Consider the following 13,912-nt stretch of genomic DNA (forward strand, 5'->3'; position numbering starts at 1 on the left):
AATAGCCGACCAGAATGTATCGTGGCTCTCCACTCCGATATTCGAAACTTTGAGTACTATAATGACAACCTTTTACTGTTTGTTCTAAATTATAATATACTAGCAGTATCGCCCGGCGTTGCTCGGGTTTGTAAGGGAAATAACTATATAAGCATTTTTAGAGAGTTATAGCCAAAAAATAGCAAAACAATGCATTAAAAATGGAAAAAAAATTAAGGTAAATTTTTTTTAAATCGTTGACACATCGTAGATATTTTTAGAGAGTTGTTTCCCTTATATAATAGCGAAAAAATGCATTAAAATGGAAAAATATGATGGTAAATTTTTTTTAAATCGTAGACTCATCGTAGACGCGCGCTAATACCCAGTAGGGCTCGATATGACTCACGACTATAAGATACCCGGTTTTGGTTACACTGCACCGCAAAATGTGGGAGTAGTTAGGAATCTAAATCGTAGGAGACAGACACACAACCTTTCTTTTATATATAAATATTTTCGTCCTAAAAGACTTTGTATGGATTGAATGGTTACCTCTATGGAAATATATACACGCACATTATACATACATGTGTGTATAGATGAATATATAAATACATTTAAATATCTATATACACTTTTGGCGAACTTTCTGTTTCTTAGAGATAACTTTATCCCGTCCGATTCGCTCCAAAATTTACAGGGACATGTAGAATGAGGTGACGATGCTCGTGGGCTACCTTAGAAATCCCTATCTTAAAAGGTGTGGTTGCTAGGGGCCATCTTCCTCACTCACCCTATTTCCTCCAGTACCCTGTCACTCCTCTTCATTTGACAGGCCACTACGGTTATTTAATGTAAAGTCTTCCTCAAATCACTCTCTCGCTATTTACTCCTCTCTTCCAAGAACATTTTCACTCACACTTATCTCTTAGCTCCCATACATTTTACTCATGTATCTATCAGCGTCATAGACAGAAACAAATATTACATCGCCATCGCATTCTATTGTCTACCTGTCAACACACACACAGTGAATTACTTTCACTTTATTCGTAGCACACTGTGTGTGTGCGTATGCGTGTGCTGTAGCCCACACTAAGAAAAGCATTTGACATACACACCACAATGTGAGTTTTCTCTAAATTTTGCTTAATTGGGGTTGACATTTTAAAAACTGGACCTGGCACGACCCGATGCATTCTACTCTTAAAAATGCTAGGTAAATTGCAATTGAAGAAATCCTATATTGTAGATTTCTATAAGATACAAAGGGAGGCAGATAAAATCTGCCTTTTATAATAAGAGATCCCTTGGTTCTGGGCGTGCAAGGCTGAATTTTAACGCTGTAAGATTTTACAATGTTCAACTGCAAACAGAACTGGTCAAAATGGCGTCCTTAGGGAGCGAAGATAATACGCGTCTGCTTCAATGAAAGGCTTTCTGCTGTCTGCTGACTGCTATGTGTCCCTCTGGACGCTCAGTTGGTCAACGTTTTACGCTCCCTTGCCTCTTTGTTAAGGTTCGCCTTCCCCTGCCATTCAACTAATGCCACGACAGCAAATCTGTTCTTCCGGTCATCGCGCATGCGCGAGAGGGCCCTCCCTTCCGCCTTCGCGTATGCGCGAGAGAGCGTTGCGCGCGCGCACCGTTGTATTGATCACTACAAATCTATTTACCACGCTCTGTATTTAGACACACACACATTTTCCGTTTTGTTGCTAGGAAACCATTAACTGTTGCAGATAGTGTTCTATTTTTATAAGACATCAGTGCTAGTTGCTGGCCTCTTAAGACGCCCGACCGCTATTTTAAATACACTCAAGCCTGCTTGCTGCTTAGATAATTTTATCTTCATGTCTGACTATCCTGTGAAAAAAGGACGTGAACCCGGGGTACATGAGACATGGTGAGACAATATTATTATTAATAATTATTTGCACATATAATTTGCCATTAATAGCCGACGAGAATGTATCGTGGCTCTCCACTCCGATATTCCAAACTTTGAGTACTATAATGACAACCTTTTACTGTTTGTTCTAAATTATAATATACTAGCAGTATCGCCCGGCGTTGCTCGGGTTTTCGGGTTTGTAAGGAATAACTATATAAGCATTTTTAGAGAGTTATAGCCAAAAAATAGCAAAACAATGCATTAAAATGGAAAAAAAATTAAGGTAAATTTTTTTTAAATCGTTGACACATCGTAGATATTTTTAGAGAGTTGTTTCCCTTATATAATAGCGAAAAAATGCATTAAAATGGAAAAATATGATGGTAAATTTTTTTTAAATCGTAGACTCATCGTAGACGCGCGCTAATACCCAGTAGGGCTCGATATGACTCACGACTATAAGATACCCGGTTTTGGTTACACTGCACCGCAAAATGTGGGAGTAGTTAGGAATCTAAATCGTAGGAGACAGACACACAACCTTTCTTTTATATATAAATATTTTCGTCCTAAAAGACTTTGTATGGATTGAATGGTTACCTCTATGGAAATATACACGCACATTATACATACATGTGTGTATAGATGAATATATAAATACATTTAAATATCTATATACACTTTTGGCGAACTTTCTGTTTCTTAGAGATAACTTTATCCCGTCCGATTCGCTCCAAAATTTACAGGGACATGTAGAATGAGGTGACGATGCTCGTGGGCTACCTTAGAAATCCCTATCTTAAAAGGTGTGGTTGCTAGGGGCCATCTTCCTCACTCACCCTATTTCCTCCAGTACCCTGTCACTCCTCTTCATTTGACAGGCCACTACGGTTATTTAATGTAAAGTCTTCCTCAAATCACTCTCTCGCTATTTACTCCTCTCTTCCAAGAACATTTTCACTCACACTTATCTCTTAGCTTCCCATACATTTTACTCATGTATCTATCAGCGTCATAGACAGAAACAAATATTACATCGCCATCGCATTCTATTGTCTACCTGTCAACACACACACAGTGAATTACTTTCACTTTATTCGTAGCACACTGTGTGTGTGCGTATGCGTGTGCTGTAGCCCACACTAAGAAAAGCATTTGACATACACACCACAATGTGAGTTTTCTCTAAATTTTGCTTAATTGGGGTTGACATTTTAAAAACTGGACCTGGCACGACCCGATGCATTCTACTCTTAAAAATGCTAGGTAAATTGCAATTGAAGAAATCCTATATTGTAGATTTCTATAAGATACAAAGGGAGGCAGATAAAATCTGCCTTATAATAAGAGATCCCTTGGTTCTGGGCGTGCAAGGCTGAATTTTAACGCTGTAAGATTTTACAATGTTCAACTGCAAACAGAACTGGTCAAAATGGCGTCCTTAGGGAGCGAAGATAATACGCGTCTGCTTCAATGAAAGGCTTTCTGCTGTCTGCTGACTGCTATGTGTCCCTCTGGACGCTCAGTTGGTCAACGTTTTACGCTCCCTTGCCTCTTTGTTAAGGTTCGCCTTCCCCTGCCATTCAACTAATGCCACGACAGCAAATCTGTTCTTCCGGTCATCGCGCATGCGCGAGAGGGCCCTTCCCTTCCGCCTTCGCGTATGCGCGAGAGAGCGTTGCGCGCGCGCACCGTTGTATTGATCACTACAAATCTATTTACCACGCTCTGTATTTAGACACACACACATTTTCCGTTTTGTTGCTAGGAAACCATTAACTGTTGCAGATAGTGTTCTATTTTTATAAGACATCAGTGCTAGTTGCTGGCCTCTTAAGACGCCCGACCGCTATTTTAAATACACTCAAGCCTGCTTGCTGCTTAGATAATTTTATCGTCATGTCTGACTATCCTGTGAAAAAAGGACGTGAACCCGGGGTACATGAGACATGGTGAGACAATATTATTATAAATTATTTGCACATATAATTTGCCATTAATAGCCGACGAGAATGTATCGTGGCTCTCCACTCCGATATTCCAAACTTTGAGTACTATAATGACAACCTTTTACTGTTTGTTCTAAATTATAATATACTAGCAGTATCGCCCGGCGTTGCTCGGGTTTGTAAGGGAAATAACTATATAAGCATTTTTAGAGAGTTATAGCCAAAAAATAGCAAAACAATGCATTAAAAATGGAAAAAAAATTAAGGTAAATTTTTTTTTAAATCGTTGACACATCGTAGATATTTTTAGAGAGTTGTTTCCTTATATAATGGCGAAAAAATGCATTAAAATGGAAAAATATGATGGTAAATTTTTTTTAATCGTAGACTCATCGTAGACGCGCGCTAATACCCAGTAGGGCTCGATATGACTCACGACTATAAGATACCCGGTTTTGGTTACACTGCACCGCAAAATGTGGGAGTAGTTAGGAATCTAAATCGTAGGAGACAGACACACAACCTTTCTTTTATATATAAATATTTTCGTCCTAAAAGACTTTGTATGGATTGAATGGTTACCTCTATGGAAATATATACACGCACATTATACATACATGTGTGTATAGATGAATATATAAATACATTTTAAATCTATATACACTTTTGGGCGAACTTTCTGTTTCTTAGAGATAACTTTATCCCGTCCGATTCGCTCCAAAATTTACAGGGACATGTAGAATGAGGTGACGATGCTCGTGGGCTACCTTAGAAATCCCTATCTTAAAAGGTGTGGTTGCTAGGGGCCATCTTCCTCACTCACCCTATTTCCTCCAGTACCCTGTCACTCCTCTTCATTTGACAGGCCACTACGGTTATTTAATGTAAAGTCTTCCTCAAATCACTCTCTCGCTATTTACTCCTCTCTTCCAAGAACATTTTCACTCACACTTATCTCTTAGCTTCCCATACATTTTACTCATGTATCTATCAGCGTCATAGACAGAAACAAATATTACATCGCCATCGCATTCTATTGTCTACCTGTCAACACACACACAGTGAATTACTTTCACTTTATTCGTAGCACACTGTGTGTGTGCGTATGCGTGTGCTGTAGCCCACACTAAGAAAAGCATTTGACATACACACCACAATGTGAGTTTTCTCTAAATTTTGCTTAATTGGGGTTGAAATTTTAAAAAGTGGACCTGGTAAGACCCGATGCATTCTACTCTTAAAAATGCTAGGTAAATTGTAATTGAAGAAATCCTATATTGTAGATTTCTATAAGATACAAAGGGAGGCAGATAAAATCTGCCTTTTATAATAAGAGATCCCTTGGTTCTGGGCGTGCAAGGCTGAACTTTAACGCTGTAAGATTTTACAATGTTCAACTGCAAACAGAACTGGTCAAAATGGCGTCCTTAGGGAGCGAAGATAATACGCGTCTGCTTCAATGAAAGGCTTTCTGCTGTCTGCTGACTGCTATGTGTCCCTCTGGACGCTCAGTTGGTCAACGTTTTACGCTCCCTTGCCTCCTTGTTAAGGTTCGCATTCCCCTGTCATTCAAGTAATGCCACGACAGCAAATCTGTTCTTCCGGTCATCGCGCATGCGCGAGAGTGCCCTTCCCTCCGCCTTCGCGTATGCGAGAGAGAGCGTTGCGCGCGCGCACCGTTGTATTGATCACTACAATCTATTTACCACGCTCTTGTATTTAGACACACACACATTTTCCGTTTTGTTGCTAGGAAACCATTAACTGTTGCAGATAGTGTTCTATTTTTATAAGACATCAGTGCTAGTTGCTGGCCTCTTAAGACGCCCGACCGCTATTTTAAATACACTCAAGCCTGCTTGCTGCTTAGATAATTTTATCGTCATGTCTGACTATCCTGTGAAAAAAGGACGTGAACCGGGGTACATGAGACACGGTGAGACAATATTATTATTAATAATTATTTGCACATATAATTTGCCATTAATAGCCGACGAGAATGAATCGTGCTCTCCACTCCGATATTCGAAACTTTGAGTACTATAATGACAACCTTTTACTGTTTGTTCTAAATTATAATATACTAAGCAGTATCGCCCGGCGTTGCTCGGGTTTGTAAGGGAAATAACTATATAAGCATTTTCAGAGAGTTATAGCCAAAAAATAGCAAAACAATGCATTAAAAATGGAAAAAAAATTAAGGTAAATTTTTTTTTAAATCGTTGACACACGATAGATATTTTTAGAGAGTTACTTCCCTTATATAATAGCGAAAAAATGCATTAAAATGGAAAAATATGATGGTAAATTTGTTTTAGATCGTAGACTCATCGTAGACACGCGCTAAAACACAGTAGGGCTCGATATGACTCACGACTATAAGATACCCCGTTTTGGTTACACTGCACCGCAAAATGTGGGAGTAGTTAGGAATCTAAATCGTAGGAGACAGACACACAAGCTTTCTTTTATATAAAAATTTTCGTCCTAAAAGACTTTGTATGGATTGAATGGTTACCTCTATGGAAATATATACACGCACATTATACATACATGTGTGTATAGATGAATATATAATACATTTAAATATCTATATACACTTTTGGGCGAACTTTCTGTTTCTTAGAGATAACTTTATCCCGTCCGATTCGCTCCAAAATTTACAGGGACATGTAGAATGAGGTGACGATGCTCGTGGGCTACCTTAGAAATCCCTATCTTAAAAGGTGTGGTTGCTAGGGGCCATCTTCCTCACTCATCCTATTTCCTCCAGTACCCTGTCACTCTCTTCATTTGACAGGCCACTACGGTTATTTAATGTAAAGTCTCCTCAAATCACTCTCTCGCTATTTACTCTCTTCCAAGAACATTTTAACTCACACTTATCTCTTAGCTTCCCATAGATTTTACTCATGTATCTATCAGCGTCATAGACAGACAAATATTACATCGCCATCGCATTCTATTGTCTACCTGTCAACACACATACAGTGAATTACTTTCACTTTATTCGTAGCACACTGTGTGTGTGCGTATGCGTGTGCTGTAGCCCACACTAAAAGCATTTGACATACACACCACAATGTGAGTTTTCTCTAAATTTTGCTTAATTGGGGTTGACATTTTAAAAACTGGACTGGCACGACCCGATGCATTCTATTCTTAAAAATGCTGGGTAAATTGTAATTGAAGAAATCCTATATTGTAGATTTCTATAAGATACAAAGGGAGCAGATAAAATCTGCCTTTTATAATAAGAGATCCCTTGGTTCTGGCGTGCAAGGCTGAACTTTAACGCTGTAAGATTTTACAATGTTCAACTGCAAACAGAACTGGTCAAAATGGCGTCCTTAGGGAGCGAAGATAATACGCGTCTGCTTCAATGAAAGGCTTTCTGCTGTCTGCTGACTGCTATGTGTCCCTCTGGACGCTCAGTTGGTCAACGTTTTACGCTCCCTTGCCTCTTTGTTAAGGTTCGCCTTCCCCTGCCATTCAACTAATGCCACGACAGCAAATCTGTTCTTCCGGTCATCGCGCATGCGCGAGAGGGCCCTTCCCTTCCGCCTTCGCGTATGCGCGAGAGAGCGTTGCGCGCGCGCACCGTTGTATTGATCACTACAAATCTATTTACCACGCTCTGTATTTAGACACACACACACATTTTCCGTTTTGTTGCTAGGAAACCATTAACTGTTGCAGATAGTGTTCTATTTTTATAAGACATCAGTGCTAGTTGCTGGCTCTCTAATAAGACGCCCGACCGCTATTTTAAATACACTCAAGCCTGCTTGCTGCTTAGATAATTTTATCTTCATGTCTGATTATCCTGAAAAAAGGACGTGAACCCGGGGTACATGAGACACGGTGAGACAATATTATTATTAATAATTATTTGCACATAAATTTGCCATTAATAGCCGACGAGAATGTATCGTAGCTCTCCACTCCGATATTCGAAACTTTGAGTACTATAATGACAACCTTTTACTGTTTGTTCTAAATTATAATATACTAGCAGTATCGCCCGGCGTTGCTCGGGTTTCTAAGGGAAATAACTATATAAGCATTTTTAGAGAGTTATAGCCAAAAAATAGCAAAACAATGCATTAAAAATGGAAAAAAAATTAAGGTAAATTTTTTTTTAAATCGTTGACACATCGTAGATATTTTTAGAGAGTTATTTCCCGTATATAATAGCGAAAAAATGCATTAAAATGGAAAAATATGATGGTAAATTTTTTTTAAATCGTAGACTCATCGTAGACGCGCGCTAATACCCAGAAGGGCTCGATATGACTCACGACTATAAGATACCCGGTTTTGGTTACACTGCACCGCAAAATGTGGGAGTAGTTAGGAATCTAAATCGTAGGAGACAGACACACAACCTTTCTTTTATATATAAATATTTTCGTCCTAAAAGACTTTGTATGGATTGAATGGTTACCTCTATGGAAATATATACACGCACATTATACATACATGTGTGTATAGATGAATATATAAATACATTTAAATATCTATATACACTTTTGGGCGAACTTTCTGTTTCTTAGAGATAACTTTATCCCGTCCGATTCGCTCCAAAATTTACAGGGACATGTAGAATGAGGTGATGATGCTCGTGGGCTACCTTAGAAATCCCTATCTTAAAAGGTGTGGTTGCTAGGGGCCATCTTCCTCACTCACCCTATTTCCTCCAGTACCCTGTCACTCCTCTTCATTTGACAGGCCACTACGTTTATTTAATGTAAAGTCTTCCTCAAATAACTCTCTCGCTATTTACTCCTATCTTCCAAGAACATTTTCACTCACACTTATCTCTTAGCTTCCCATACATTTTACTCATGTATCTATCAGCGTCATAGACAGAAACAAATATTACATCGCCATCGCATTCTATTGTCTACCTGTCAACACACATACAGTGAATTACTTTCACTTTATTCGTAGCACACTGTGTGTGTGCGTATGCGTGTGCTGTAGCCCACACTAAGAAAAGCATTTGACATACACACCACAATGTGAGTTTTCTCTAAATTTTGCTTAATTGGGGTTGAAATTTTAAAAACTGGACCTGGCACGACCCGATGCATTCTACTCTTAAAAATGCTAGGTAAATTGTAATTGAAGAAATCCTATATTGTAGATTTCTATAAGATACAAAGGGAGGCAGATAAAATCTGCCTTTTATAATAAGAGATCCCTTGGTTCTGGGCGTGCAAGGCTGAACTTTAACGCTGTAAGATTTTACAATGTTCAACTGCAAACAGAACTGGTCAAAATGGCGTCCTTAGGGAGCGAAAATAATACGCGTCTGCTTCAATGAAAGGCTTTCTGCTGTCTGCTGACTGCTATGTGTCCCTCTGGACGCTCAGTTGGTCAACGTTTTACGCTCCTTTGCCTCTTTGTTAAGGTTCGCCTTCCCCTGCCATTCAACTAATGCCACGACAGCAAATCTGTTCTTCCGGTCATCGCGCATGCGCGAGAGGGTCTTCCCTTCCGCCTTCGCGTATGCGCGAGAGAGCGTTGCGCGCTCGCACCGTTGTATTGATCACTACAAATCTATTTACCACGCTCTGTATTTAGACACACACACATTTTCCGTTTTGTTGCTAGGAAACCATTAACTGTTGCAGATAGTGTTCTATTTTTATAAGACATCAGTGCTAGTTGCTGGCCTCTTAAGACGCCCGACCGCTATTTTAAATACACTCAAGCCTGCTTGCTGCTTAGATAATTTTATCGTCATGTCTGACTATCCTGTGAAAAAAGGACGTGAACCCGGGGTACATGAGACACGCTGAGACAATATTATTATTAATAATTATTTGCACATATAATTTGCCATTAATAGCCGACCAGAATGTATCGTGGCTCTCCACTCCGATATTCGAAACTTTGAGTACTATAATGACAACCTTTTACTGTTTGTTCTAAATTATAATATACTAGCAGTATCGCCCGGCGTTGCTCGGATTTGTAAGGGAAATAACTATAAAAGCATTTTTAGAGAGTTATAGCCAAAAAATAGCAAAACAATGCATTAAAAATGGAAAAAAAATTAAGGTAAATTTTTTTTTTAAATCGTTGACACATCGTAGATATTTTTAGAGAGTTACTTCCCTTATATAATAGCGAAAAATGCATTAAAATGGAAAAATATGATGGTAAATTTTTTTTAAATCGTAGACTCATCGTAGACGCGCGCTAATACCCAGTAGGGCTCGATATGACTCACGACTATAAGATACCCGGTTTTGGTTACACTGCACCGCAAAATGTGGGAGTAGTTAGGAATCTAAATCGTAGGAGACAGACACACAACTTCAGTTTTATATATAAAGATATAAGCCACGTAGTTGTATACACATACTTTGTTATATACACATTCTTAAAAGAAAATGTTATTTTGAACACAACATTTATAAAGAATAAAATATTTTTTGGTTTTTCTAAACCCTTTCGTTACTATATTTCTGACCAAATTCACCCCTTATGTGTTTCAATTATTTTCTAACGTAATCATAAATTTAGTCTGGTTTCATTAAACAACAATAACTTTTTTATTTATCAATATATTAATCTGGTTTTTGGAAGATAATTTAATGGAATGTTCTCAACCAATTCTATACTATAATTTTTGTCACAAATTGACTCTAATTGCAGGTAGATACAGGTAAATTCAACAATATATAAAATTATTAAAATTTTGTTCAAACATCGCTATAGAAAATGGGTTATTAGCTAATATTCAGTTGGGTATACCAGAAAATTTTACGATAGAATTTGTTATTCTGGGCAACTTTCTGATACCCATAATAATATTTATGGCAAAATAGGCCTTAATTTCATTTAAGGTTGTGGGAAACCACAAACTATCGTTTCTTTCGTTTTGTTTACATTTTAGCGTAACAGTTCGTTTCTGCCGTAATGATTTCAAATAGGCTGATTCGAAAAAGTAAAAAGAAATAGTCTAAGGCTTTACTCTCCTGGGAAAGTATGTGGCTTGGTCCAGTTTCTTCGAAAGAATCACCGAAAGAAACAGTTTTTAAATTTTCACTCCATTCAGGTGCCAATTCATTTTCTTTATCGCTGTCGGATTCACTGTTTTCACTTTAATCGTTGCAAAGAGAAAGGAGAAATTAGAGTGATAGCGTCAGTGAAACAGTTCGCTCCGTTTGTGTGTGTGTGCGTATGCGTGTGCTGTAGCCCAAACTAAGAAAAGCATTTGACATACACACCACAATGTGAGTTTTCTCTAAATTTTGCTTAATTGGGGTTGAAATTTTAAAAACTGGATCTGGCACGACCCGATGCATTCTACTCTTAAAAATGCTAGGTAAATTGTAATTGAAGAAATCCTATATTGTAGATTTCTATAAGATACAAAGGGAGGCAGATAAAATCTGCCTTTTATAATAAGACTAGCAGAATTGCCCGGCGTTGCTCGGAGCTGAATTGCTTGAAAGTACTGTTAATGATTGCACTGAATTATGATGATTATTCAGGCAAATATTGATATAAGTTTACGGACTTAACGATCAAACGTGTGCCATTGCATTGTTTTGGGGGAACCAAATTTCTGATGAGCATTAGAGGGGCACCAACTTTAAGTTTGAGAAAGTGTGGTGGTAGTCCGGGGTGCTCAAAGGAATTGAGTACCTCTATTGGATAGTTGATGACGTCCTCTGGGTCAGGAGTTGTATTGATAGACTGATATACATAGACATCCCCAGGAATGAGTGTTAGCATTTCATCATTAATATGGTGAACAGTTTTATTCCTCGGGGCCAGTATAGCCTTTTTGCCAATCCAATCCATATTCTGATAATTAGCTTGTAGATCTGGGAACACTGCATCTGTGAGATCAGAAGGCGTCTTAAAAATGGTACAAATAGAATCGATGGCAATATTACCATTTTCATCCCCTGGTATTTTGCCTTCGCCAAGTGCAAGGAGGGTGTGAGGAAATGCTGCTGATGTGAAATTACGTCGCATATGAGCACGCATATTGGTGTGAAGTTTGAGAGTTACTTCCCTTTATTAAAAAAAATATGCATTAAAATGGGAAAAAATGAGGGTAAATTATTTGTAAAATCACAGACTCATCGTAGACGCGCGCTAATACCCAGAAGGGCTCGATATGAATCACGACTATAAGATACCCGGTTTTGGTTAAACTGCACCGCAAAATGTGGGAGTAGTTAGGAATCTAAATCGTAGGAGACAGACACACAACCTTTCTTTTATATATAAATATTTTCGTCCTAAAAGACTTTGTATGGATTGAATGGTTACCTCTATGGAAATATATACACGCACATTATACATACATGTGTGTATAGATGAATATATAAATACATTTAAATATCTATATACACTTTTGGGCGATCTTTCTGTTTCTTAGAGATAACTTTATCCCGTCCGATTCGCTCCAAAATTTACAGGGACATGTAGAATGAGGTGACGATGCTCGTGGGCTACCTTAGAAATCCCTATCTTAAAAGGTGTGGTTGCTAGGGGCCATCTTCCTCACTCACCCTATTTCCTCCAGTACCCTGTCACTCCTCTTCATTTGACAGGCCACTACGGTTATTTAATGTAATGTCTTCCTCAAATCACTCTCTCGCTATTTACTCCTCTCTTCCAAGAACATTTTCACTCACTCTTATCTCTTAGCTTCCCATACATTTTACTCATGTATCTATCAGCGTCATAGACAGAAACAAATATTACATCGCCATCGCCATCGCATTCTATTGTCTACCTGTCAACACACACACAGTGAATTACTTTCACTTTATTCGTTGCACACTGTGTGTGTGCGTGTGCGTGTGCTGTATCCCACACTAAGAAAAGCATTTGACTCATACACCACAATGTGAGTTTTCTCTAAATTTTGCTTAATTGGGGTTGAAATTTTAAAAACTGGACCTGGCAAGACCCGATGCATTCTACTCTTAAAAATGCTAGGTAAATTGTAATTGAAGAAATCCTATATTGTAGATTTCTATAAGAGACAAAGGGAGGCAGATAAAATCTGCCTTTTATAATACTTGGTACTAAAAAATAACAATTCAATCTTACAAAGTTCAAAACCTTTGCGGTTTCATTTATTATTTATATCCCATACACGTGTAAATAATGAAATTATGCTTGGCATTATTCAGACTTTTGGCGGACTTTTCCAAAACTCAGTCGGACTTTACTGCCACTTAAACACCGGTAGATTTCCGAAACAACGGAGATCAACAGGCGAGTGAAGTGGTGTCGAGATTCCATTTGTTTTCTAGTCTGTCAAATTTTCTTATACTGATGGTAAAAGACCAGATGGTATGATTTTCTTCACCCGTTAGCCAAAAAAAAAAACCACCTGCTGGGTGTTAACAACTGTGTAGAAAACGAATATGAGAAAAAAAATTTGTGCAAACGAACCGGCGGGTGGGGACAGGACTTTCGGAAAATTCACAAGATCCGATTTTTCGTCAACTTTTTGGAAAATGTATATATATTGATTTTTTTTTTTACTCGATCCATTCCCATGTTTTTGGTTATGGAGGATCCGATTCTGAAAATTTTTTTTTTCAAAACTTCAATTCAGACAAAACAACCGTTAATTTTCACTGGGGAACTTTGGGTCGCAGTTTTTCATAAAAATTTGAATTTGTGTTTATTTTTTCCATATTCTTCATCTCCGTACTTTCCCACATAGATTGATTGAAAAAAAACTTTAATTTCATATTACTGCGGGAAATTAATCTGAAAGAAATCTTTACAGAAAGGCGAGTGGATCGATTATATATTTCTTTCATTATGTTACCGAAGTTTTGTGAGATTTGGCTCTTATTTCTAGCATGTGGATAACCTGCTTGAAGGCCAAGGCCGGAGAATAGAGATTTTGAAAATGCGATTTTTGAAATTTTCTTTGCAGAATCGGATCCTCCATAACCAAAAATAAAACCGTAAAAAAAAAATCGAAATATATATCTATTTTCCCGAAAGTTATGATGGAAAAATCGGATCTTGTGAATTTTCCGAGAGTGCTCACTCCCACACCCCCGATCATTTGCACAATTTTTTTATC

At 38.0% G+C, this 13,912-nt stretch overlaps 1 protein-coding gene across 4 annotated transcripts in view; it reads left to right on the plus strand.

The window, feature by feature from the left end:
• The window catches only part of LOC115219314 (ribonuclease H1), a 135,182-nt gene that overhangs the window by 54,302 nt on the left and 66,968 nt on the right, over positions 1 to 13,912 (plus strand). Inside the window, exon 1 of one of the 4 annotated variants that reach the window (XM_036508844.1) lies at positions 3,576 to 3,828. The exons of the other annotated variants lie outside the window; for them this stretch is intronic. Within the exon in view, the coding sequence (XP_036364737.1) occupies positions 3,776 to 3,828 (53 nt within the window). The 5' untranslated portion in view covers positions 3,576 to 3,775. Of the gene's footprint in view, positions 1 to 3,575; positions 3,829 to 13,912 lie in introns of those variants that run through there. 4 annotated transcript variants of the gene reach the window in all.

The sequence above is a fragment of the Octopus sinensis genome, linkage group LG14, assembly GCF_006345805.1.
Source record: "Octopus sinensis linkage group LG14, ASM634580v1, whole genome shotgun sequence".
NCBI classification, from domain to species: domain Eukaryota; kingdom Metazoa; phylum Mollusca; class Cephalopoda; order Octopoda; family Octopodidae; genus Octopus; species Octopus sinensis.